Genomic DNA, 27,744 nt, shown 5'->3' with positions numbered 1-27,744 from the left:
TCTTGCTGCCCAGCCACCATTTTCAGAGCTGCAGAGGCCTGCTCTGACTATACAGTCCCATACGTTACGATTCCTCAGTTCCCAGCCCTGACTATAAATGATAAATTAATCTGCCTCCCATAGCCCAGGAACCCCAGGCAGTGCCTGGGTGCAGTGTTCAGCCCTGATGCGCTGCAGCACAGCAGGTACAGAAAGAGTTCACAAAAAGCTGCTCGATGGCTGCTTGGTTTTGTGGGGGGTGGTAAAAGGATGAGGTCACCACAGGTAATCAGCCTGATTTTCAGCAAGATGGAAGATTCAATTGACTGGCATCTCTTTTACATCTAAATGAAAACCAATACCCTTATGGAAGCAAAGGCTTCCCTGGCACTGAAGAGACAGATCCCTTTGAGAAGGGCTCATTAATAAAATGCACTCCCCACACACACTGTCAGGCTGGATCAGTTAACGCTACACAGGCTCAAAAGAGCTGAGGTTCCAATTCTGCAGGCAGAGCAGGGGAGAGGACAGTTGCTCAGACAGAAAGCTGCAGAATAAATCATAACCCCAGCCCATAGCTAACCCAAAGGCTTCTCACCCAGACTTAGCAGAAGTGTGTGTAATAGACACTAGACAGGGAAGGACAGAGGCTAAAAAAGAGACCAAGTACTAGAAGACAGAGTCTTCAAGATATGACTATGCAAAACCATTTCTATACACTCGGAAGAGGGCGTATGTATGGCTTAGCGTGATGCCCTACACCTATTACAAATAATTCCTGCCTGTTCGCTTCCCTTCTTCCGAAGGTGGGTGCTGTTTCAGAAAGTTGCCTAAAGAAACTTCACAGTTGCACAGCAATATTTACTCCTATCCTAATGGTTTTAAAAAAACGCTCCTTACTCCCAAATCAACACAGAAGTGTTTGCAGGAGCAGGATCAATGATGAGCAAATTCTAGTTAAGGTGATAGGAGGGAGACAATGAAACTGCAAGCCTTGCCTTTCCCCACCCATTCACCTTATCAGCGCATCAGAGTCAATCCCTCTCCTGTCTGCATTCAGCCCCAGTAAGACTTTTCACTATGGGGATGCAACACAATCAAAGCCTTATTCTGTAGCTATTGTCTTTTTCAACTCTCATTTGTTCAACTGGACCAAGAATGGTTGTTAAATTAAACCAAAATATTACAGAAGAATCCCTTCCACGTAAGGGAAGCGTGCTGCTCATCCCTAGTTACCTGCAAATACTTGATTTCTTCTCTAAAGCAAGATTATGCACTGCCTCACTGCAGAGTTCATCAGTTCTTGAACTCAAGAGCAGCACCGCACCTCACCCTGCGCTATGCCCAAGCACAAGCACCTTTGAAAGGGACAACAGCAGCAGCACCCATAGCAGTCTCATTCCTCCCGCAGCAGAGCCACGCACAGGAGCAAGGGGTAAAGTAGCATGTTGCTCTGAACGGGAGCCTGGACTACGCAAACACTGCCTCACAACACAGGTGCTGCTCCCTCATACCAGAGAGCTGCAAAGAGGCTGGTAATAAGCATCTTCCCCATCTTCTCCTCAGAGCAAGACAGGATCCCAGTCTGAGGCCAGCTGTTCCCTGCACACAAGCATTGGACCTCATTCTTCATGCCTCCACTGCTAACTACTGAGGATAGCATTACGGGGGGAAAACAACACTTGGAAGGTCCATTGCTAATTAATCCTGCACAAAACTTACCGAAAGGGATCTTTGGGAGCGAAGTAAGCTGGGGCAGACAAGTAACTTCCCATCTTCAACACTGGATAAACCGGCTCAGCCACAAACTCGTCCAACTGCCTCTGAACAGCTGTGTTCTGCCAACATGGCAGCAGCCAGTGCTCATTTAATCTTGCGCTGATTCAGATACTTCACCGCTCTTTGAAGCTGCCCAGGGAATGCCAGGTCTCTCAGCTGCTCAATCCTGTTCAGATTTTTCCTGGCTCTCATGGCTATAACCATCTTCCCCTGCCCTCAGCAGCAGTGGCACCCTTGGGAAGGATAGAATAACTGCTAACCAGGCTAGTTGGACATGCTTCTGCAACAGTTCTTGGCGAGCTCTGCTGCCTGCTAACTATTGTCAAGTTTTCCCTTCTCTGGTTCCACCCAAGGGTGGGAGGGGAGGAGGAGCCACTGCAGGGCAGCGTATGGCTGCGGAGGCCAAACGAGCTCTTCTTCACAGGGGTGGAGCTTTGATCCAAAGAGCTGCTGCGTTAATGAGTGCTGAAAGAGAGACGCTTTTGCTGAAAACAGAGCCAAGGTCATAAACATGAAGCTACTCTTTGCAGCAGTGGCACATTCTGATGGAGAAGTCAAGGAAGGCAGAGTCTAACAAAGTCAGCTAGCCACTTCTCCAAACACATCAAATGAACATTTACTTTGTGCCTTCTTAAATCCCTCACAGTGAGCAGGGCTGTTTCATCTTCAAAGCGCCTACAATCCGTCTGTTCGGCCTCTTGCAGGAGGTTAACTCAGTGTGCTTCATCCAAGAGAGAAAACCCCTTTCTTTCCAAGACTGTTTTAACAGAGATCATTGCAATTATTTAACCTAATCTTCATATCCTAATAGAAGCTGAGAGGTATAAATCAGCACAGATGAGTACTCTCTCCTACTCGCAGCACATGTAGCTTGCTTGCTCTGAAGCCAAGCATGATCTCTAGTGGCTTAATCAGCTAAAGCTGATTGCAAGACACTCATAAATGTAACAAACATATGTCACCACACTGAGCCTTCCCATTTTTGTACAGTCAGAAAAGCCTGGCATGCCTGAACACAGCCTAAAAATCATGCTATATTTCAGAAGCAAGAGTACTCAAATGTGCTTTTAGTGGAGATGCTCGTCTCAGCTGGCATATTGTTCAAGGGACGCTTGGGGCTGGGACAGGCAGTCTTGACTGCACACTTGACAGCTGCTGCTTGCTGCTGAAGTAAGCAGAAAGCCAGGAAGCCTTTCGGGTTGGTTTTCATATTTTCATTTTTAGTAAGCAGCACCTTTCTGGGGGAAGAAAAGAAAAATCAATCTAATTTTCACCCACTGGGTACAGTTTCTAAGTCTGGTTGTGGAAGTGCAATGAAGCCCAGTGCTGCAGAGCCCACTGTGGCCATCAGTTCCAGTACGGGTCTAATTCCTTCTGACATTTCACACCGCTCTACTGGAAGCAGTAACATGGTGAGTCTGCGTCTAGGAATGCACTCCGGTCTCCCACATGCTCTATATGTTGCGTGCTGAACACGGGCCAGCACTCCTGATCCAAGGCTTCCCTGCCTATCAGCACATGTACCCCAGCGCATCGCAGAGCCCCTCCCTGCCCAGTATCACCTACAGACAAAAGCTTTTCCCGCAATCCCACTGCCATGGGCTGCACTCCCTCCACGGGGAGATTCCACATGACCTCATAAATCCCAGCTCTTCAGACAAAACCTTTGAAGATTTGATCCACAGATGCAATAGCAGCCAACTAGTCTGTGAACGAAGCCAGCAGATAAAGCCTAACTTCAAAGTAATAAAAGCCACCCAGACAGTTAAGCAACTGGGCAGGGATTTTGTTTGAGACTTCCTCAAAGCCAAGGGATACATAGTCAAATGTCTATTTAAACAGGAAACTTCCTATCAAAATTATTTTACTTTTGCAAAGTTACTTTTTTCTACATAGAATTCTTCATACTTCTTGGTTTTTTATTGTCTCTTTGACCTAGCTGAGAACATAACAGCTCTGATAAAACAGCTCTGGAAAAGGTGTTAGTGTGTTCATACATTCTAGATCTGAACTCCTGCCAGGATGACTGTACTTCAAAGATAAAGAGGGGGGCAACACCTTTTCTGTGTTGGTTTACCTATACTATCTCCCAAGGCCAAAATGAGCTGAAGCAAATTTATTTCTCACCAACTGAACTCAGGTATCAGCACCCTCTCTTGCAAATGCCGACAGCTTCACCACTACCAACAAGCAGCCAGGAGGTTGCTTTCCTTACTATAGTTTAGAACCGTATAGTCATTTTTGCCAGAGACAGAAGCCTAAAAAAATGTAACTGGGAAGTAAAATGAAACAAAAACTTCAACAATGACTTAACAGGAAATTTATTGTAAATCAAGTCATAGCCTTAACAGATTTATCCCCACAGAAAAGCATCCCATAGCTACTGTGCTTAATACCTTAAAACAGCTGGGGTTAGGCTGCACATCCAGACACCCTCTGCACCACACAGCTGATGCTGCCCCACTGCATGTCTGCAGACAGATGCGTTGCTCAGCAATCTACAGCCCTAAGACACACAAATTTATCCTGGCACAGACAGGCACTTTGGTATGTGAGACTGGTACGGGCTGGGGAAGAGGCATCTGCTTAATGCCGGAAGAGTCGGCAGCAAGTCTTTGTTTCAGCATTGGCGCAGTTTGGAGACATTCCAAATACTTCAGTACAATCCCAACACCTCATTGTATTTCCAAGGCACTTACACATAACACATGCTTTGCTGGTGTTGAAAGACAGTCAGCTACTGAAACTAATACTCTTTCAATATGCACGTACCTCTGAGTGAAAGCTGTTGCACACAGCACTTGCACAAACTAAAACAAACAGTGAAGCAAAGCCTCTCTCCATTACTGCATCTGACTTCTAAGCAGCAGCAGAACTTCAGACAAACACAGTAATGCCTTTTCGGTACCCAGTGTCACTAAGAACAACATTAGGATGGAGACAGAATCCACCATCCTTGCCTAAGAGCTGCAGCTCTCTTCAATATGTGCAGGCTGAGACGCAAACCAAAGAAATTCCACCTACTGAAACTTGATGGATTATATACGGTTTCAGGAGCAGCAACTTCTGATCTGTAAATGAAACACAGATGGCAATAAGACCTCTGTATTTTCACTTGCTTCCTAACTTGCTGCTTTTGCATGTGCAGATTGCTAAACTCAGGGAAGGATCCTGTCTCATGCATGTGGAAAGCCTACCACATACTGGGCTGTGTGAGTAATCCCAATTACCTTGATATAATGATGCTCTGATAACAATGCCCTAAAGGACAAGCTGCAAAAGTCAACTAAAAAAAGGTCAACTCAAATGCCCAACTCCTTCTTAGATATAAAGGGTCATCATCATCCATGTCCTGTAACCAATAGAATTCCACCTGAAAAGTGCTTCATTGTTCCTTCAGATTTTTGAACAGTGATGGTGATCTGTGTACACACAGGCACTTTGCAACTATTTCTCCCTAAATCTGATAGCGAGCTGGTGAATTCCAGTGCCGATGGAGACACCATCAGAGACATTCCCAGCAGTCTGCAGGATTAGTGGAGAAGAGCTCTCACCTCTGAGGACCTATCATTAGCTTTCTGTAACTGCCAGAAACTGGAGAAGACCGGGAAGAAGAGATTCTAGTCTTCCTGCTTCTGCTAGAATTCATCCTCCTTCTGTTACTACCACTCTCCAGTTCAGCCGCTGTGTGTACAAACCCTGCTGTGTTCACAGCTAAAGGAAGATTCAAAGGATCAAACGTCCCCACAATTCAAAGTCCTCCTAATACACACTTCTGCTTATGTCTTTATTTGTCAACATTTCTCACTGTAGATCCGTTTGTCCTGTTGGTTGTGGGGAGGAAGCATCTTTTGCGAAATGAAGGCTGTGCCAGTTTGAACCAACAGAAGTGATCCAAAACCTAGAAAATACACTCTGTGTGAAAAAGCTAGATCCAGAGCTTCTGCAGTCTAGGAGAGACTGACATGAAACACAGCTGCTGCTTTCAAATGGGATGTTACTTGAACAACAGAAGGCGAAAAAAGCTTGTTTTGTAGTGCTAGAAGACATAGTCTGGGAGACCAAAAACTTGGGAGAGTGTTTGGTGACCAGTTTTTTTGATCACAGAGATTACTTGCTTCAAATGTAATTTGAAATTTAGTGGGTATCCTAAGAACCACAGAAAACAGATTCAGAAAATATTCTCAGAAGTCATCTACTTTATCCAGCAACTGCTGCAACACGTTTAACTAATGATGCACATTCATAAACCAATTGCCTGGATTCCATTCTCCTGCCACCAAATGTGAAAAGAACCACAGTGATTCACTAAGTGTTGCTGAGAAAAAGATATTCCTATATCACACAAAATGTGCTATTCAGTATAGAAAAATCACACCTTTGTGAGAAAATCAAACCATTATTGTTGCCAAATTAATAGTGGCTCTCTTTCTGCTCAGTAGCCAGGAGCTCAGGGCATCCCCACAATGCACAGACAGCCAATCCAGACCTGTTTTCTGACCAGGGACAATGGCCACGCTGCAGAGTGCACACAAAGGCAGGTGAAGAGTGATTCACGGAAGAATCTACTTTTAACCTCTTTCCACTACTGAGAAACAGTCAGAAGGAGAATTTGTTTCCAATTCACTTCAGAACAACAGTAGGAGACAGAGCCAGGACTTCTGCGCTCTGCCAAAAGTGTTCCATTTTTTCAAAGTATTCATTCAGAGAAAACAGCCTCCTGGTATTACAACACTCCTTGTGTTTGAGTTTCTGGTTCTGGCAAAGGTTAATAGAAACTGGAACAGAGTAACACATGCAAAAAACAGTGCAAGCACCTGAACCCTAAACAATCTTTCAGGTGAGCTGATTTAACTCTACCTAATAAGGCATTTTTTATTGTGATCTAAACAAATTTTTGTTGACTACTTTAGATTTTTTTTCTTCCACAAGTGTGAACAGTTTCTTAACTGTTCAAAGACTATATTTAATTTAAGCCAATTTCTTTTACTGGAAAGTCAACTGGCTGCTTGTACTTACTTAAATATAATAAAGTAATCCCTGATTTGTATAAAAAGATTTAATACCTATTCAGTATTTTTTTTGCTATTGTACAGCAAAAGCTTGCACTTTTTAGTCATACAGTTGGTTATATTATTAAGTTAGCATTAAACTACTTCATAAAACAATTAAAAATATATATACAGAAAGCCATGAGAATTTTTCCTGAGGTCAAGTTGCATTGCATCTGATGTGTTAAGCAAATAGGAAATATTCACCCAAACTGAACTAACAGTTTCTGGTCGCCATTAGCTCCAGTGCTTTAAACCTACTGATGAAAAATTTTGGATCATTACAAAATTTCTCTCCTTTCTTCTCTTCTTCTAGAAAAAAAGATTAGCTTCTCTGTCCCTCAAACTCCTGATGATTTCTCAGCTTTTAATTAACTGGGTTTGGTATAAACAAAGTATTATATTTTTAAATCTCTAACTGCAAAATCATCAGTAATCCATCACCCCCAGTAACTTCTTTTGAAGGTACACCGTGAACAGTTTCTCTCTGATGTGGTAGGTTTGGCTTTTATTTGAGAGTTCTGTAGTAAGCCTATGCTGCTTGGCTACGTAAGTTAGATTTACTTTATAGACCATAGTAATATACATCCTCTGTTATTCCACAGTTAGGAAGGAACTGAACCTCAGCTGTCTTCCTTCCTAGAAAGTTCTTAAGCGCCCTGCTACAGCAAGAATTCCTACCATCACTTCCAATCATTTTCTTCATATGGATACAAAAGCATTTTCCACCTGGATGTATTCAACAGGCTGGATGTGAATTCATGGTTTTCAAATAATCAAAACTGGATTTTTAGCAAATACTGTGTCCTTAAGATTAAACCATGCAGCTGTATCTGGGTCTTCTCATCTCATCCTACTCCAATTCAAACACACAATACCCCTACAGAAAGAGGGAATTGTCTTTAATTTCATTTGGTTTTATCTGTGGAAAAGAAAACCACCACAAACGACCAGCAATGGACATCAAAATACCAGGTATCAATACTTTATTCAAAGGTATAATTTAGGCAGTATCTTCCATTTTGTAATATGGAAAAAAGCTGGACTGACAACAAGAACAACAGCATGCTCTATATCAAAAAAAGCTCTTCCAATAACCCCCTTGGGTAAAAGTGATCCAGACCTAAGAAAAAGACACCTTGCACTTCTCTCCTTCCTTTACTGGTGTAGTGTTCGAAGTTCTGCGTGATATAAATTCCAGATCCAGTGGAACTGTGTATCAGTGAACAGGAACGACTTTTGAAAGTATATGCTATGCCAACAGAAATTAGAAGCACAATCATACATTCAAAGTTACTGACAACAGACATCGTGACAGAAACATCTAAGAAACTTCCTCAGCCAGATCCACCCCATCGGATTCAAGCCTAAGGACCAGCTGGCTGCAGAACAGTTTAAAATAGCCAAGATACAGGAATAGGGATTTGCTTGTCCCTCCAGCCACAGCAGAGAACAGACAGGTTTCAGAGACAAAGCTCCTGCATATGCAGTTTGAGGAAGGAGGGAAGTGACAAAAACCTAAAATCCTCAGAGACACACATGTACGTCAGCTATCACTGGTACCAAGCATGATCAGCAGCGCGGCCTGACCAGGAATAAACAGAGCTAACGAGCCTGGAGCAGGGCCAATCCGCATTAGAGAAATTCTGTGCCAGGCCAGGGAGTCAGCTAATCCACAGGAAGACCGAAAGAAAATCTCTGCAAGAGCCACCGGAACTCATAGCTACCAGCTGCCAAAAGCTCCGGCCCCGAGAGGCTTTTTAAAATTTGGCTTCAGGATACCAGGCACAAGACTGCTGCTCAGCACAGTTAAGGGATAACAGAAGAGAAGGGGGAACAGAGGGCAAACTGGAAATTTGTTTTCATGTATAGTCCTACCCTGGAAAAAGGGAAAGACCGTTTCCTTTACTGCAGGATCCAACTGTTCCTCCAGCACGGCAGCTTTGCTGGGTGACAGAGCTTGCTGAGCACAGAGCAAAGGAAGTGCATCAGCAAATGCAGAAAATTATTACACATCTTGGGAGAAAAGCTGGCGTCTTCGGGTGTATAAAACAACACTCCCACCCCTAACTTCCACTATACAATATAAGCTATGATATCAAATTCTCTGTGAAGTGACCTGGGGGCAGGATTTGCCTCTAGCTCAGCTGCTGTCCACCTTCACGGCCCCAACAGCAAGATGCAACAAGGCATTTGTGAATCAAGACCCACAATGGAAATACAAATACATCCAAAGGTGAGACAGACAGGCTTGCCAGCACACACCGCTTTGGGTTTGATTATGCACAGAATCTAGAGAAGCGCAATAACAGGGTACCAGTTCTTTAGGGAGAAGAGAAACCCAGGATTAAGACAACTGACTCCATATAGCTAAACATGAATATTGGAACCAACAGAAACCCAAAAATGTGGGGGTTTGTAGCAACATAAAGCTGTAATTGTGATTACCAACATGTCATTGTAACTATCAGCATTTTCCAAGTCAACGAAACTGGCAGTGCTTTGGCAGCATAAGATGCTTTTCCTTCTTTTTTAATATACCAATAACCATAACTCTCACTTCAATAAAGTTTGCGGATTTTATTGGGTTTTTTTGGTTCTTTAAGCCAGGACAGTAGATGCCTATCTTGGCACAGCAAACACTCCTCCAAAGCCACACTCTGGCTTCCTTTTCCCTCATTTGCTTTGAGAGCTTCCAAAGCGCTAGCATCTCCAGAGCCAAGCCAACAGCTGCTCTAACACGGAAACCAGTAGAGGCTGCAGGTACTCAGGCCCTCTCAAAAACATAGGCCCCTTCAGAACTGTGATTCTGGAGCATGAAAACTGGACTGAGTATCCATGAAACACCAACAAGAGGCATTAATCCCACTGCCAGGAAGAAAGGCAGAGATCCCTTTCTGTCCTTGCCGACAGCAACGTTATCTGACAGATTTGATAACTTTCTATGTCTTAACTCTCTGAAAAGGAGAGAAAGCAAAAGGCAACAGTTCCTTTTCCAGTATCAGCAGTTTTCCCCAACACCCTGATACCTCCCTTGTTCCTACCAGACTCAGAAAAAGCAACAGACTATCCAAATTGTCGGGGTGCAACTTTGGAATGCAGCTGATGACACATGTGCAACCCATGGCTTCTGCCACCACCATTAAATCAGAGCTTTCATTCATACTTTATCTGTGTTTCTGTATGCGTTTGCGTCAGCATGGCAACACTTTGCCAAGCCGTGTCAGACTGACATTGGGACTGAAAGTCAATTCCAAAGGGATACGGCAAACACTGAAGTACAGCCACAAGAGGCCAAGTAACAAGTCAGACACAGAGATGAAGGCAAGAACTCCCTGTTAACATTGGTGCTTATCCACCAGGTTCCAAGTTAGTTGAACAATACAAGGAGAGTTTAATGGGCTAAACTTTTACCTACCGGAAACAGGAAACATGCCAAGCTTCATTAACGGTCTTGTAGAGGCGCTGACCTGCAGCAATGCTGTCCCCACATCCAAGACATCTCCAGAGTTCTTCACCTGCGAGCAGGAATAAAGTGACATACAGCAACTATTCTACAGCAGAGAAAACAAGGATTGCTGCATCCCTAATGAAGAACAACCTTAAATGACGTAAATGATGCATGTGTAGGAAGTTAACACAATATCAGTCAGTCTGTAACCCCAGAATGTAGAGTTCCCAAATCGAACATGGACATCTTATATATTCTTTTTTTTTCCCCTCCAGAGATAACATCACCACCTGCCCCTTCACATTCTGCAGAAGCAAGCAATGCAACTTCTCACAGTAAACAGCTTGGTTACACCTATGTGAGTGTCCAGAGCAGAGGCTCGAGGAAGGTAGACTGGTCCAGTATAACAATTCCCACATAGAATCACACTAGGGCCAGGAAGCGACGCAACTGTTTCCCCTGTGCTACTGACTCAGCACATAATGCTTGCAACTTATTTGGATTTCCCAGAACTGAAAGAAAGGAAAGGGAAACTTCATTCAGTACAGAACAACTGGGCTACCAGGAAGGAATTGCACCCTTGAACGAATGTTCCTGTAGAGGGTGTACAGCCAACACCACGCTACCATCAGATGCAGGGAGAGAGATTGATGCTCCTGGCCTATTGCCCTTTCAGGGAACTTGCAACAGTTGTAACGGAGTTTTAAGAGTTTCTGCTGGAACCGCCACAAAGGCCTCGAAAGCCCTAGTTATTTGGACACACACAAGCTAAGAAAAACGGTACAAAAACGTGTGCACAAAGAGCATTTGGCACACAGATAAACACAAACCAAAATCCAAACGTCCGTGTGGGTCACTGAAGAACAAGCGGAGGATGTAGACGAGCACAGCACGGTACAATGAACATGTCACATAGCTGGGCAGAGCTCAAACCTGCTTCCTCCTGCGACCAGAAGTTTACTTGCAGTAAGGTCACATAAGGAGAAAAGCACGCTTACAGACGGAAAACCGCTAACCACCAACTTCCACTTTCCAAAGAACATTAGAATTCCGTAGCCGCTCAGGCAAGCCGATACCAAGGTTGACAAGTTCCTCGAAGTCAACAACACAGAAACCACCGGCCTCGCGCCGCGCAGCTCGGTGAGAACCAGCCCCGGTGAAGATCTCCCCGCCCGTTATCGCTGCTCCGGAGCAATGAACCGCGGTCCCCGCCAAGTGCGCCCCGCGAGCGGCGGCCAAGGGCGCAGAGAGCCCGGAGAGCGGCCCACGAGAGGCGGCACCGCCCGCGCGCACCGAGCGAAGCGCACCGCGGCCGGGCCCGACCCCGGGCAGCTCTCGGGGCTCCGCGAGGCGGGGCAGCGGCGGCCGGGCAGGGGCCCCGCGGCATCGGGCAGAGCGGGGAACCCGAAGCCGCCTCATCCCCGTCCCCACCCGCCTCGACCTTTCCTCCCCTCGCCCCCATCTCACCAGTCAGCGCCTCCATGGCCCGCGCTCCGCCTCAGCCTCCGCGGCGCGCCAATCCCCGCCCCGTGCGCCGGGCCCCGCCCCCTGGGGGCCGCGCGCCAATCCCCGCCCCGCGCGCCGGGCCCCGCCCCCTGGGGGGCCGCGCGCCAATCCCCGCCCCGCGCGCCGGGCCCCGCCCCCCCAGGGGCCGCGCGCCAATCCCCGCCCCGCGCGGCAATCCATCCCCACCCCGCGCGGCACGGCGAAGCCGCTCCCTAATCCCGAATCACTCTCCCAGCAGGGAACAGCGGCGCCGCCGCCAGACTGAGTCTCAAGGAGGCGGAGAACGGGGGCTCCCGGCGCTTCCGCAGCCACCTCGGACAAATCCATCGCGTCCTTCACCAACAGACAGAAAAAAACCGCCGAGCCATTAAAATTCTGTATTTTAAAACATACGTATTAGTTCAATCAGTTTCAATACCTTTTGAGCCCGTTACAGTCACTGCTCTGTCCTTGTGAAAAAAGGCTGCAAGGGACCCGCCCCCCCTCCCTCCACGACCCCTGCGCTCCACATCGAGCTTCTCGATCCGGAGAGAAGGAAACCCGTCATTCTTCTCCAACGAACTCTTCCCTCCTCCGCAGCGCTCCAAGCCATCTCCCGGGAACGCGACAAACCTTCCTCCTGGCCAAGGTCCCGGGCTCCGTTCGGCGGAGCCGGGTGCAGGAGAGAAACTCCTCAGAAATGCCACGGAACAGAAGCTGGCGGTGTGCGCTGTTCCAGCTACCGACAACTGAGTAATCTACTCCGCCAGAATGTCATCGGGTCAGGTATAAATCTGCCCAGAGGTGGCCAAAGGCTGCAGCTTTGCAACATTCTACCCGCCAGATGGAACTTTGGAGTTAGGTCCAAGTTAAACTTCAGTCACCTCTGTCTTGATTCTAAAAGTGAACAGCTTATAATTACATAAATAAGCTTCTACAACAATTAATTAAAGTGTCCTGCCCAGGAACCTCATCCATACCCTAGAAAAAAAAAAATAGCTATTGAAAGAAAGTTTTCTATGAGTTGATTTGTTTTGTCAGTTGTCTACCCATCGCCAGGGAAGTCACGATGGTCATCTTGCAGGAAAACCTTACGACTACCAACGATCTGAATCAAAGTAATCTAAAAACATTAAGAGGAAAAAATGGAATTGCCTGGTGAGAGAAATGTGAAAACTCTCCATCTCACTAGGGAATCTCTCATATCTGTTGTTCTGAAGGAACCTACACCAATACATCAGCAGTAGTCTTTAAAGCTGTACACCCAGCAGGATCCCAAAATGGCTACTGAGTGCTCACCTTCTGAAACATTTTCCCCTCAGCACATGAATGGTTGTGGTCTATTCCAGCACTTCAAACTATCTTTGGTAGATACTGCAGAGCCTGTTGCCCTACAGCCATTCTGCGGTGGCAGAAGCAGCCGCACACACCTGCAGAGAGAAGCTCCTCCAAATGCTCCCTGCGTGCTGTGCGCTAGCAAAGGCAGGATCTCATTTTTCCTGCTGTATAGTTTTACAGTATAAAAAGTTTAACCTCAAAACTCATGTAAAGATGCCTTTCGTTCCTCTCTCCCCAAACAAGCTGATGTCAGATCCACAACAGGATTTTATTTGGAGTACATGACTTTATGTAGAAAGTCTCAAAGCCGTGTGAAGAATAGATGTAGCTATAGTGACAAGGTTGTGAGGGGATTATGGACAAGTGCAGCCATAGGCTGCTGCACAGAACCAAGGAAGACAACACTGTTTTGTCAGTGAGGAACTGGGCTGGGTGGGGCAGACCAGTGTCCTACCGTTCAGCAACTGGAGCAGGCTCCACAACAAGAGAATCTTCATGCCTGGCTACAGCAAATTCAGGCTTTAAAAAATTGCAGCATAAATTTGTATCCCTTCTTCTAACAGCCATTAGTACTGTTTCAGGAGGGAGTTTCTACCACGTCAGGGAATAATGGCAAGAAAAGAAACCACTCTTCAAACCTGGTTCCATTTGCATCACGTGCTGTGCTTAAAGAACCTCAGCAGTGCTGCAGATGATTTCCTGAAGAAGGTTGGACGTGGATGTGAAGACTTTAACATCCGCGGCTCTGGCAGATCCATCATGGTAGCCAAGCACCAGAGACTGAGCACACTGCAGAAGTTTCCTTACCTGCCCACTCTACTTCGGGGCGTCTTTCACATCAACCTGCTGTCACTGATTGGCACGTGATTTCAAAGCAGCACTCCTTTCAGGAGCGGAGCTCAAAGCTAGGCCCGTGGTTTGTGGCACGAACTCGTTGCACAAGATAGGTGAGCTGAAATACGCTTTTTAACCCACGTTTAATTTCCAACTCTGGTGCAAAAATGCGAGATTCCTCATTGTGCTGTGGTACCACCAATTCCTGAAGCCCACAGTTAGCTACGGAACCAGACACCAAGAGGTTTAAATGGGATGGGGATGCAGTTCGTAACTGTTTCAGTGACCTTGTTGGCCAGGAATATACAGAATAACGGAAAAAGACTTATGCAATCAACAGCCAGAACATTATCACCAGAGCCACAAACAGGAAGAGACGGGATAGGAACTGCTCATCCACATACTGAGGAGTCCCTGGAACAGCTGGAAAACAGGAAATAAAAAAAAAAGACAGTTCAGCTCCTTCCTCTTCTCCAGAATCATGTATATTCTTATCACAGTACATTCAGAAGTTGAGAGAGATGCAAAGAATCCACCTGCTGAGAAACCGTTGCTATTTCCTACCCTCAGCCTTGCCATCCACACTGGAAGATCAGGAGGAAGACAAGCATCAGCTTCCTGAAGCAGGACTTTGGTAAAGCTGCTCGTGACTAATAGCAGCCGGCTGCTCCAAGTGCTACAGTACAGGCAGGTCTGCTCAGAGCACTTCTGGGGCCAGTGCTGAGCTCAGCCACCACTGAGGCTAAGTGAAGTTCCCAGTTCCCATCCTAAGGAACTTCACCTCGTTCTATCTGAGTGCTCCTCCCCATTAAGCTGAAACGTCTCTGAATCAGGAAATGGTAAAACGGTCAAAGCTGCGTGTATAGCCTTGACCAAGAGAACTAATGAAAAGCAGACTTTATGGAAGTGCTTTATGGCAGTGCTTTATGGAATGCACGGATGAAATGCAGATAAAGGAGTTGGTTACATGACGGCTGTTACAACAGCACGTGTTTACAGACTCCTTAGTCACACCTCCATGCACATTTTCAGGGTACAGTGAAGCACAGTTAACAGGCAAGTTAATTTGACCCAAGGACAGAGAGAACATGGTCTTGGCCACAGAGGCGTGACATGACAAGCTTCTCAGAATTTCTACATCATACGACAATGTAAAGATTTGCCAGGCACAACCTTTCACAAAGCAAGTCCAGAAAATCCTGGGCAGTAGGTTTTCTTGTTCAAAACAGGTGGACTCAAGTTTGCCTATGGTGCAGACACAGAAGTGGTTTTCGGGAATTACCCAATTTTTAGTGAGCAAGGCCACTACGCTTGAAGTAATCCAACATTTTTTTTCTTAATTAAAAACAGTGAAATTATTTCACCAGAAAGCCAATTCTTGTGGAATGCAGATGACCATCTCTGAGATAAATTTCTGAAAAAGGAACCATCTTTGATCTCGTTATTTTGTGGTAGAGAGCAACAATTCAAATTTCTTCCTTCCCAGGAAGTGGCCCTTTCCTGCTGTTTTCAGAATGCAGGTCTCCTTCATACACTCTTACTTACTTTATTATTTTTAGAAACTCCAGTCCAACTTGTCTCATTCTTCAGAGGGCGCCCACTGGAGTTCCAGAGGGGACATTAAAGGAGAGAAGCCCTCAGTACCACTGTCCCTCTTCCCTTCCACTTTGGTCTCAGGAGGGCCTTCAGCAAATCATATGGAAGTGACAAACTTCCTTCTTCTACAAGCACTCATACAAAACGTGTAATCCATTGACTATGTTCTCCACCGTGTATTTTCCCTCATTTTGTGTTTCTATTTACAACACTGAATGGCACCATTCAGAAAGTTTTGCCATTTAGCAGGCTGATTGTTTAGAATTTACAAGGGAGTTTGTAAAACATCTGATTGTGACAGGACTCTTGAAGCAGACAGGATGCATGGTACCTGGAGGAGGTCGCCCATCGTTTATGTTGAATGCTGTTGCAAATATACCAAAGGGAAACGCTCCAATTCCAAATGACATTTGGAAGCCACCATCACCAAACCCAAAGCCCTGGAATCCCTGCAGAGAACAAAACAACAGAAGATTAAAAAAAGTACCAATCATTTAAAGCCTTTTACAGAATATTTGGTAAAAGTGCAGCCATCCCCTCTTGCTCACTCTCCTGTGGCAGAAGGAGCACCCTGCCAGTACCTTTCAGTCTGCCACACTAGAGCTAAATACGCCCTCAGTTCTGTTTCACACAGTATCAAACATGCCAAAACAACCCAAAATTTGACAAAATAAAACCCAGGAATCGCAGTTCCTGCTTGAAGGCCACAAATTAACCAAAGCATTTCTGTAACGTTTCTCAACTTATAATAGTACGTATTTGACAATATATCAAAAGCAACATTACCAATTCTATTTAGAATGTCTCAACAATGTATTAATAAACCTGTGGTAATAACTATTAGCCAAATAACTATAAGAAAGGCATTGTAAAAAAATAATCTGCATTGACTTTCATGACACATGCATCATTTAAACATTCAGTGAAGTGACAAATAGCCAGCACGATGCTGTCCTAGGTTTGGCTGGTATAAAGCTAATTTTCTTCCTAGCAGCTGCTGGTTAGATTTAGTATGAGAAGAATGTTGATAATATGCTGATGTTTTTAGCTGTTGCTAAGAGATGAAGGCCTTTTCTGTTTCCCACGTTTTGCAAGGGTACAGGTGCACAAGAAGCTGGGAGGAGTACAGCCAGTATATGCTCATGCTTAGTGTATACATAGAAACGTTGCCAGAGGCCAGGGTCTACTGCTTGGGACGGACTGTGTAATCAGTCACTGGGTGGTGAGAAATTACATTGAATTGCGCATCACTTGTTTTGTATATTCTTTATTATTGTTATTCTCTCTTCCTTTGTCTTTAACTTCCCTTATCTTTACCTGCAAGCTTTGCTTTACTTCCTGATTCTCCTCCCCATCCTTTGTCTTAACTTCCCTTATCTTTACCTGCAAGCTTTGCTTTACTTCCTGATTCTCCTCCCCATCCTGGAGGAAGGTGGGGAGTGGGCAAGTGGCAGTAATGCTTACCTGCCAGCTGGGGCTAAATCACAACAGAGGCACAAAGCGTTATAGAGAAGAACAGCACAAAAAAAAAATTACCAGCGGGACTCTAATTAAGCTGTCAGATACAGTCATCTGGGGCAGCAATGCAAGACATAAAGAACGGAAGAAAAAAAAGAAGAGTTACAATGTAACAACACTGACCCCTATGGGATCCATATGGGACTAAAATACAGCATCAAGTCAAAAGTCTTCTGAATCAAGATGAATCCTACCATATAAAAGTGATGTCCTACTTGAGAACTAACCGTATATGAATCTAAGTAGTTGCACCATGTTTAAAGATTGTGGAAACCTCACAGCCACCACATCCTGTAATGCAGCAAACTGCCCTCATCTCAGAATAAAAACAGTGACACCAAATATGGAAAAGCCCTCTGGTCTGTCACATCCAAACAGCAGGACAAAGATGATTTCACTCATAGAATAAAAAGACAGACATTTCTGGGTTGATCCCCAATTTTCAGTCTTTTGACTATGACTATTCTCAAGCACTTCGCCATTAGCTGGTGAGGACAGTAAAGCACTCTGTGTGACAGGTCCTGCACTGGCAGGAAATGGGAGGGCATTACCACTGCGTCCTCATACCAGATTCCACTGCCTTACAGCAGCACCAACTGAAAGGTTCAAACTAGGTATAGCAGCTGATTTAATAAGAAGGCAACTCCCCAGTGAGAACGAACAACAGAGCTCCCAATATATTAAATACAAAAACGTTCCTTAATCACACCAGCAGAGTTGTTTGCTAGAAGCATGAGGCATGCAAATGCTCTCCAAGGACCCTAAGCTGAGTTACATGGAAATATGCAATCATTTCATCAGGTCATGCTCACTGTCATCCTGCAAGAACACTGTGTTTCTCCGAATGGCTGCTCCCACAGCCATTCAACCTGTGCCAGCTGCTGTTTACATTCACTCTATGTTATCTCCCCAACAAAACCATAGATCCCTCTTCAAATTAACAAATATCCAACAGATAATCATTCTTTTGCTTGTAATGCAATGGTATAGTAACATCCCACAGAAATGCTAGAAGCAGGTGTCAATGCCAAAAAAAGTAAGTTCACACATGGATCAGATATAATCATGACAGGTGGAGTTTGACAGAAACTTATTTCCACGAAGAATTTTCAAAGCGTTCCTTGTATTTATAGATGGAGAACAATCAAGTATAAAGATCATAGCCAGTGATGCCACACAGGGCTGTTTTCATGAGGCACAATCAAGTTAGCCCATTCCTTGGGATGCTGAAGAGTACTACGGGCACGGAGTTCTCTGCCACACCTCAGCTACCAATTATTCATGAACAACCCTACTGGAGATGAACAAGAAATGTAAGCTATAGGATCACACAAGACCTCACGCACACACTATTTCCTCCAGGATGGATGAACACCACCATCAATAAAAATAACTTATCGCTCAAGCTTGCTTTTTCACTTACCCCTCTGTTCTCTGGTTCAGGTCTCTGTCCTTGGGGTCGTGGTGGAGTTTTCTCCCTGCAGGAAGTTGTGAAATGAGCTCAGGTGCAAGGATACATGACAACAGTATCTGCAATAGCCTGGCTAGTACGACATAACAAACAGAGCAACTCTCACAGGGCCACACTGCAGCAAAGCTGGAGTCAGTGTGTGAGTGAGCAGACCACCCAGCTTATGAACCTTCAGCATCACATTGCTGAATTAAGACACTGCACTTCTGAATAAGAAAGTCCCATTGCAAAGGAAAACTGAGGACATGAATGTTTTATCTATGCTTCTCCAGTCAGACCACATTCGTTGCAACCTGCCGCTTGTAACTGATAATTAACACCCAATTAAAATAAAAATAAATTGCCAGTTGAACAAGAAATAAAGTGAGCAAATGCAGGCCCTGAAAAAGCCAGAAATATTTGGCAGAAACGTCAGTTCCATCTGTCTTCTGACAAAGTATTTCAAATTGTGAACCCAGCACATTGATAGTTTCATCTTAAGACCTTAAACTAAAGTTTCATCTTCAGTTTCCACATAAAAACAGTTGTATTTAGGTTTCTTACCTGGGATCCTGTTGCCCAGTGCTACCTCTTCCATACAGAGGGATGACTTTATCTCGACTGATTCCTGCTTTGCATACAGGACACACTTGTCTGTTTGGCCTGGTCTCTAGCCACTAAAATAAAGGAGATTATAAGAAAACTAGTAACAGATCATGAAAACAACAACATGCAAGGGCCAAAGTAGGTACCCATCTACCTTTTCTATTATATAATGGTACCACAACATACAACACCACAGACGAAAGAGAAGAACACCCAGGGCTTGAGCCTGCAAACGAAACCTCCGTGAACTGGCTACACTAATTCCCCTCCCAAACCCAGGAATAGTGGAACAGAATCTGAGTTTTCTTTTTTCTGAAAGAGCAGACTGCAAGGTGTTGTGCATGAAATTGCATTAGCAGGTTGCAATTGCCCTGGAGAGAAAGAAGTGCAGCTGAGAAGAGGGGGAGATAACTCCAGAGAACCAAGGGCTTTATTGTGTAACAGGAGCTGATGAAAGACAAAGTAAAATGAAACCTGTCTTACCTGGTGTAAACAAGGCCAGCTGTGAGCATTCCCAGGACAATTTGTTCACAGAGCAGAAAAAGAGAAGAAAATAGTGTTAGTTACTGACAGCTTGATCCAGCAAACATATGAAGTGTAACACAGATAGCATATAATCCTGGAATCCAGCTCGGCCAGTTCCATAACCTCCCATTAAAATAGTTTTTGAAAGCATAGCCCAAGACCCATCTCCACTGGTCTTGTCAGGTTATGCAATCTAAGTTGCTAATGTGATTCTCTGTATATCACCTTTGATTCCTGGGTTCTTATCCATACCAACGGCCCATACAGAGGCTTAATTAATCTTCATGTTTACCCTACAGATCTTCTCTTCTGATATGATGAAAAGATATCCCTGAACTAAGATGCAAATGAGAAAGATGTCAGTAGTGAGACTTCAGGATCCTAATAGAAGTCACACAGGTGACATTTAGCTAAAACACTGACCACATCCACAGACTCATGAAATAATCCAGGCTGGACAGCACCTCAGGTGTCCTCTTGTCCAACCTGATGCTCAGTGTAGGGTTACCTATTGAGATCAGACCCAGCTGACCAGGGCAGAAAAATTCCCATTATACAGAACTACTCTAAGGATCAAATTAATATAGCAACTTAAAAAAGGTCAAAGAGAAACAAGCAAACTATGAGATAAAACTGCTAAGTAGCGATCTGCATTCAAAATGACCTTGACTACACTGTTCAGACACGATACATGCTAATTTTTAAGGTTCCATTCCTCCAAACCCTTTTGTGCATAATTTAATCTAATTTTATCTTAATATGCCATCAGCAAGTCATCTTCTACCTCCTCCTAGAATAAAACCCTGGATCTTCCCATGTTAGGTATAATTACACAGAAGAGAAATGCTCTTTAGGCCTCTTTCTATTGAACAGCATAATTTAGCCTATTGTGTAAAATAAATTCAAAAACCCCACGTTTGGCCATATCACTACTTAATAGCTTCAAGAAAGGGTATACTCTAGACCAAGGTATCCAAATAAGAAAAGCTGCTTGCTTATTATAATTGTGTGATACACTCCCAAGTCAGATCAAAGGACTAAGCAGTTAGCATCACACTGCAGTACCACAAAGAGACAGAAATAGTCCACATGTAAAAGCTTGTTATGTAGTTATTTTTTATGGTTTTAAAGGAAAAAAAAGAGTAAGCTTGCAGGAAGTATGAAAACTACAACCTCGCCCCCAGAACCCAGTTTCATGTGCAGTTTTAGGTATGCACATTAGAAAGGAATTAAGTCTGAACAAGGTATCTATGCTAGACCAGAGAGCAAAAAATAAAATAACACACATAACCAAGCAGTATCAATGAGCACTGAACTGTCTGTGTGGGGCTGCCTGTCGGTGTGCTTTTACCAAATTATCCAGAAGTATAAGAAGTTTAAGGTGCCAGAAATCCACTCCCTGGGAAATTAGAAAAGAGAAATATATGGAGCAAAACCAAACTGCACCTGAACCAAACCCATGGTCCTTACTCATTTTGTAGAAGACATTGTATTTGATGTGTAGAATTATGGCAGTCCTAGGCTTTTATGAGATCAGAGATACCCACGGTGTTCTGGTTTACCTGTGGGGATCGAGTACTCACCAGAAGAGATGTCCACACAAGCTGATAACTGCGTCCTTGGCAGTGTCTAAACAGATGTTACATTCAAAAGTGTTGTCCTGATTAGCATTTTCCCCAGCACCATTACTGCTACTGCTGCCACTGGTCCCTCCCGTACTGGAGCTCTTCGCTGATGTAGATGTTGTGGGTCCTTTGCTTGCCATCCTCAAGAGCTACCCAGGTCAGAAAAATTTTCCTGTTGGAATCCTAGCAGTGAGAAAGGGAAAAAAAAAAAACCACAACAAAGAACTTCTTGGCATCCTAACACTGCATTCTTGCCCTGTTCTAAACTGGTGGCGATTTACCTAGGCACTTGAATCCTACTGTTGATGGTTTTAGTCTAACATAGCCAAGAGGGATCTTTTTTTAGAAACTAAGCTACTTTAGAGTCTTGTAGTATGACCTGGCTGATGTGTGACCTGTATTTTAAAGCTACCAACACGCGACTGAGATCCACGGCTGAAACAAACCCATCATATTTTCTTATAAATGCCATTTGCTGTGAGAAGAATGAGCTCGCCTTGTCACACGCTCCTCCAAAAACTCAGTGCAAGTTATAACCATGTGTTCAGGCTGAAATAGGATTTAATCATGAAGCAATTCATAGTTTTAAGTTCAACATTCATTAGTATGGATTATTAATTATAATAATGGCAAGCAAAGGTAGCTTAGTACCAGATTTGTTTTATCAGCAGTACATTGCTGCTATCACAGCAACGCGTCGATACGACTATCAAACATTTCAAGTACTTGCAAGCTATTAAACATTTCTAATCTAGTATTAATAGAGAAGTACTAAATATTCTACTTTAACGTGTTCTAATTTTACTTATAAGTTTTCACTTCTCATTAACATCATATTTATCATGAACACCATTTATTTTATTTCAGAAGCAACACCCTCTACTATCTAATTCTTTGATATGTAATTTCCACAGCACCTAAAACTCTGAAACTCAGCATAAGCCATTTACATTTCCAGAAACAAACACTACAGGACCTTTAATTCAAGAGCTAAGAGAGTTTCAACAGTTACAGAAATTAATGTACCAAAACAAAAATGTTGCAAATATTCCACTGTGCTTTTCATGAAACTATGACATCACGTCACTGATGCAGGGGTATGAGATAAAGTTGCAAGAAAGATGGAGGCGATTATCTGAACTTCTGGCAAGCGTACAAACAGTTAAAGATTTTTAAAGGGCAACCTGAAGTTTTCAGAAGCTAATTTCTTTGCAAACTTACCCCCAAAGCATTAAAGGCTTTCCTCAGTGTCCCCTCTCTGTAGCAGTGCTAGCAGCAAAATAAACTCTCAGTATCTCTGGCTGTTACTGTCAACAGCTTTTCTTCATAGAATATAATCCCATCACGCAGTCAAACAAGCGTCATACTCAAGCCTCACAAAGGTATTGCAATGAAGAGAGTCGATTACAGCAAGCGAAATATATTTTCGCAGAGCTTTTTCACTTAGTTACATCATTTTCAACAACGTCCCAGAAGGGCAGCTCCGTACTCACAGATGCTGTACTCCAACGTAGGCTGCTTTCAGCACTGCTGACTCCTAGCATTTCACACCATGGCTTCATTTACACTCAGCAGCAATGCAGCTCATTGTACAAAATTAAAATCCATGTTAGTTTAAGGCAGACGGAAACACTGCCAGCCCACAAACTACACGCTAAAGATGATCGGATTTTTCACAGACTCTATCAGAATCTTCTTACTTAGTAGTCTAATGCTTGAAAACTTACCAACTTGGACCTCTATATATTTGCTGGGAATTAATATCGACATCAAGAAAACCTCCTTAAAACTAAGGAGTTCAGCACACTGTAAAAAGCAAGTATCATTTTATGGAATGGGCACAAGAAATGTCTGGTTCTTATATCTTCGCATATAACACAAGGAAAACATGTAGAAAAGGCAAATAAATGAACGTCTGTGTCCCCCAAAATAATGTGGGGAAAAAAGTCCTTCTTTCCAAATTAAATTCAGTATATGTAACACCAGAAATCTGGAGACTCATCAAAAACATAAAACCTGTATCTTCCCAAACACCTACTTAAAAAAACCCTTAGTTTTCAGTAACTATGAAAAATAATTAAATCATTAAGTTAGAAAGAAGGATAATAGAGAAATCCACAAAACTGTCAGTAACGTAATGGAATAAAGGTGGCTGAGATGGTAGAAAGATCAAACTGAAATAGCGCAACAGACACCAAATGTGCTTTCCTGGAAAGTCATTCCTTAGTCTGTACTGGGATCCTCTCCTAACCATTTCTCCATAGGCTGACTGGGCCTGATGACCTATTACAATACAACCAACTGAAAATAGCAAAAACATATCAAAACACAACAATAGAAATACTCAGTCTTACTCTGAAATGCCTTCTCAAACATTGACTCTTCTACGTAGAACACTACTGAACATAACTAGGTCTGTAAGAAGCACTTTTGGAGTTTGTTCATCTGCAAATCACACTGCACGCACACTAAGAAACAAGCATGGAACAGCATGCAATGACCAAACTTATATCCAACAACTACACGCTGTGCCGCTTGCAAGCATAGTCTAGGAATCCTAAAGTAGAAGTGCAACTGCAAATTCAACTCGTTCCGAGTGTAGAACAGGCTCAACATTGTTGAAATGTCACTGGAACTACTTAAACTCTGAGACAAAACTCTTTTTTTTGGGGGAAAAAAACCCAACAAATAAGCAAACCACAAAAAACCCAACCAACGCAACAGGCCAAACCAACCCCACTGTCATTCTAATTCAGAGTTCAGAAGGAACACCATGAGTACACTGGGCTATAATGTGACTCCTGGAGTTAAGTAAACAGAACTTAGAGATGGTTTGCTAAACCCCTGTCCTTTAGATCAGGTCTGCAAATCAACCATAAAGGCATGATGAGCAACAAACATAACAAGTGAAAGGATACAAACCAGCTGTGAGCTAACTTTGAGCAAGCAAAGCTTTTCTTTTTCTTTCTTCCTTTTTTACTCTCTAGATATTTACAGAAAAATAGTATATTTGTGACTTGAAAAGCATCTGTATCAGCTGTTTATTTCCTTTAAATCATGATCCCTATGACAGCCAATAGGGTGTTGTAAAAATGACTGGATCACCAACATTCACTACAACCAAGGATCAAGAGTGGCCACAGATGAATATCAAAAGCAAACAGCCCATTTTCAAGTAGTCTTCCTAAATAAAAAAGGCTGGTGAAGTGTGAAGAAGACATGGAAGTGAAGATATAAATCCCACCAAGTTACGTAAAAAACAAACATGAAAACTGAAAGAGTTAGTGAACCTGGAGCCCGGAGAAGCAGGTAGCATACTGGGACCTGAAAATCTCCTTAAAACTAAGAGCACAAGAGGTTTGTGACAAAAGTGAGGGCAGGAAATTGGTAAGGTCTGTGCGTGGCGTATAAATCCTCTGTACAAATGTCACTAACAGGCAGTAAGAAAGAATTGAAAAAATCTAGTGGGAGGAACTGCACAACAGGAAAATGAGAGCTCAGTGGCTACTGTGTTTCTGAACTCAGCAGATGAAAAATGACTGCATTTGGCAAAATATATTGACCTGACCCTAAAACCACAACAGAAACACTTCAAGACAGAGTGGAAGAGATTCCATCATAAGTTAAAGCATACAAAAAAAAATGCATCGGAAACAGAGCAAATGAACAATAACTCAACCTGAGAAAGACGGAGAGGGAATATGGATTAGAAGCTAATGCCACCTGTATGAAACAGTTGTAGAACACCTGTATGCAGCACTACAACATTTGGATATCTAAAGTACTTAATCTTCTTCCATGAAGTTTCTGGTGAGGATATAGGACTCTGATCAGTTTTTTTAATAAAATCCAAAGTCTATTCCTCTCTGTGATACCTAATACATAACAAAGAAGTAAAAATAAGAGCACTGTTGCATATAAAATCCCAGCGGACAGACACTTTTGATTGTTTCTTCCCAACGAATCTTATTTTACCTAGAACAACTGAAATAGAGACAATCCAGATCTAGTTTGTTTCTGGAGCAAGTTCTGATTTAGTTTCTGAACTTCTTGCTATTTAAATATAAAGGAAAACCTGTCAGGTCATTTTTCTTATCAACGCGACAAAGTCATTTTCAGGCATATATGACAAATCTTATAAAAAGAATATTAACATCAGAAATTCTATCTAAATGTAAAAGTAACATTCAGAGTTTATACAAATACACTCACTCATAAGTGTAACAAAACTCTGATTGTTAAGCTGTTACAATTGCCCGAGCTTCAAGTAAAACGAGGTGACCTCAACTGATAATCGTTGACAGCACCTGGAAGAGAGTACACGTACTTCTTGACAGTCATTTCTAGATCCTCTTAGTATGCAGACGACTGAAGTCCTGCTGTTAATCATTACACACGCATTTGTCTGTCACTGCCTTTTTACTCTATTCTGTTCCCCAAACAGATGACATTTTAAGATCTCGGAAGCATTTTGCGGGTTCACCCTTTCCGTTCCGGTAACCCATACCGCTCTGCGTGCCTGAGTGGCAGCACCACCACGAAGCGGTGGCAACACACGGGTCTGCGTGGGTCCTCCCTCCACTACCGGACTCGCAGGGCTGGTCTGTGTTACAGTTTTCGTGCCTGGGTCCGGGCAGGGCCGGGGGGTGGCTCGGGGCCCTCACAAATGCGAGAGTTTGTTACACAGGACAAAAAAAACCCAAATGATGAAAGCAATTCTCTTGGTATAATATAGACTCCAACGAAACGCTGCATCAATTTTTGGACCAAGATTTTAGCCTCTCAGCTCATCGAGTCCAAAGGGAAACAAAGTAAGGAAAGAGGACTCCGAAAGAACCAGTTGGACTATGCTGCCCGAGCGCTACTGACTCAGCGACCGGCGCTCGGGCGGGCTGGCAGCGGGCGAACAAACGACTCGAGCCGCAACGGCCGTCTCATGAGAGAGAAAATAAGCACGAACACGCGAGCCCAGCAGGAGAAGCCCGGCGGCAGCGAGCCCCGCGCTGAGACCGGCGGCACTACCTGAGCGCTCTCCCAGCCGCGGCTCGGCCTGGGTTCCCCCGCACTCGGCCCGGCGATTCGACTACGCTCACCCTCGGCCCGGTTAGGCTGGGCGGGTTCCCCCGCGGCTCAGCGCGCCGTCCCCCGCCGCTCCCCACCGTCACCTGACAGCCCGGAAGCGGCGCGCGGCGGAAGAGACCGAGCGGCCCGACGGGAGGGGGCGTGGCCCGATGGGAGGGGCGGGGCCCGACTGAAGGGGGCGGGGCCCGACGGGTCCGAACCGAGACCCGAGTGGGAAATGAGCCGTTACTCGAGCCGAGATCCGAACCGGACTCGCGTCAAACGCGAGGCGGGACCTGAGCCAGACTCGAAACGGGACCCGGGCTGGACCCTAACCAAACCCAAGCGGGAAACAAGCCGGACCCCTGGGGGAGTCGAGCGGAAGCGGAGCCGGGAGGCCGCGCGGCTCTTTCTGTTTCGCGGCTGAGCTCGTCCGCTTTTGTCGGATCGTATTTCTGGGAGCTGCCGTTTTCCGTAGAGCCGGTCCGCAGCACGCGGGACTTTCCCTGATCTCGAATCGAACGCGCTTTGAGGCACGCGGGGCCGCCGCCAGCGAAGGCGATACCGGAGCGCGGCCGCGGCCTCGGGACCCGCCGAGCCGGGCGGCCCCCAAGCAGCCCTCGGGTGCCCGTTCAAGATTTAATGCATTCCTGAAGATGTTTGTTACCCTTAGAACTTGTCACTGCAGACTTAGGGACAAAGCAGTCACTAACGGCAGAGGAGTCGCGCCTTTCTTCCGCTGATGGAGGGGCCGGATGTGTTTTGCCTGCTACACTTTACGTGGCCTACTGGCTCACTTGTGGCCTGGCTCCCTTCGTTTGTATGCTCGTTTCCAGGCTGTCTTGGTTTCTGGGAAGCCTTGGCCCACAGCACATCGCCACCCCCCGCATTTTTACCGTGAGGCATCGGCTCCCGTCACGGAGAGGCGGAGGAACACGGTACCCGTGGACACTGCCGCGGAGGGATACAGTGCACACGTTTCCCGGGGCTGTGGCGGCATTAAGATGGCGGCGCGCAAGGCTGAGTCGGGTTTCGATTCGGGCTCGGGCTCGGGCTCAGACTCAGACTCGGACGGCGGCGCGGCGGCGGCGGCGCGGTTCCGGGAGGCGGCCTGGGACTGCGCCGCGCGGGCCGGACCGCGCAGTGGTGAGGGTCCCGGGGCGGGCGGCGGGGCTGCAGCTCCCGGCCATCACCCGCCCGTGCTTCTTCCTTGGGCAGGGCTCCCGGGGAAGGATCGGCTGCCGCCTGGCCGGCCGAGCCGAAGGTATTTTACCTCGCCTTTCGCGCTTGGTTTCTCTGGAGAAAATTTAATATAGGGTGTATTTGCGGTTCCCCCAGCTGCCGCCCGCAGTGCTTCCCGCCTGCTGCCTTAGGAGCTGGGCTGACCCTGCCCTGAAATGACGTTTACGGCTGAAAAAGCAAATAGTCCTTTTGAAGCATGTTTCT

The 27,744-nt window shown here is 44.9% G+C and overlaps 3 protein-coding genes across 8 annotated transcripts in view; 1 reads left to right on the top strand and 2 right to left on the bottom strand.

Annotated features, from left to right (window-relative positions):
- Positions 1-11,816, bottom strand: part of LIMK2 (LIM domain kinase 2) — a 31,784-nt gene extending 19,968 nt beyond the window's left edge. Inside the window, exons 1-2 of one of the 2 annotated variants that reach the window (XM_054082287.1) lie at positions 11,728-11,816; positions 10,228-10,327 (exon numbers count right to left, since the gene is read on the bottom strand). In XM_054082287.1, coding sequence (XP_053938262.1) covers positions 10,228-10,327; positions 11,728-11,743 — 116 coding nt within the window. In that variant the 5' untranslated portion in view covers positions 11,744-11,816. Of the gene's footprint in view, positions 1-1,701; positions 2,074-10,227; positions 10,328-11,727 lie in introns of those variants that run through there. The other variant, XM_009571307.2, reaches the window with a different exon arrangement.
- Positions 11,817-12,261: 445 nt separating this feature from the next.
- RNF185 (ring finger protein 185) lies at positions 12,262-27,333 on the bottom strand. Of its 3 annotated transcripts, none has more exons than XM_054082105.1 (7): positions 27,195-27,333; positions 21,196-21,420; positions 19,571-19,589; positions 19,046-19,158; positions 18,455-18,509; positions 15,845-15,962; positions 12,262-14,340 (listed from the first exon to the last, which is right to left on the bottom strand). In XM_054082105.1, the coding sequence occupies exons 2-7, from the start codon at positions 21,375-21,377 to the stop codon at positions 14,243-14,245; spliced, it is 585 nt and encodes a 194-aa protein (XP_053938080.1). In that variant the 5' UTR covers positions 21,378-21,420; positions 27,195-27,333; the 3' UTR covers positions 12,262-14,242. The 3 variants fall into 3 exon arrangements, with proteins under 3 accessions (XP_053938080.1, XP_053938079.1, XP_053938078.1); XM_054082104.1 differs by lacking the exon at positions 27,195-27,333 and adding an exon at positions 26,331-26,461; XM_054082103.1 differs by lacking the exon at positions 27,195-27,333 and adding an exon at positions 26,260-26,402.
- Positions 26,488-27,744, top strand: part of C17H12orf43 (chromosome 17 C12orf43 homolog) — a 25,033-nt gene continuing 23,776 nt past the window's right edge. For all 3 annotated transcript variants that reach the window (XR_008452700.1, XR_008452699.1, XM_054082099.1), the window contains exon 1: positions 26,488-27,562. Coding sequence is in view for 1 of the 3 variants with exons in the window: in XM_054082099.1 (XP_053938074.1) it covers positions 27,054-27,562 (509 nt within the window). In the remaining 2 variants the exon portion in view is untranslated. The remainder of the gene's footprint in view (positions 27,563-27,744) is intronic.

This window comes from Cuculus canorus, chromosome 17, assembly GCF_017976375.1.
Source record: "Cuculus canorus isolate bCucCan1 chromosome 17, bCucCan1.pri, whole genome shotgun sequence".
NCBI classification, from domain to species: Eukaryota; Metazoa; Chordata; class Aves; order Cuculiformes; family Cuculidae; genus Cuculus; species Cuculus canorus.
The sequence above is the reverse complement of the archived record's forward strand: the minus strand, read 5'-3'. Positions and strand labels throughout refer to the sequence as shown.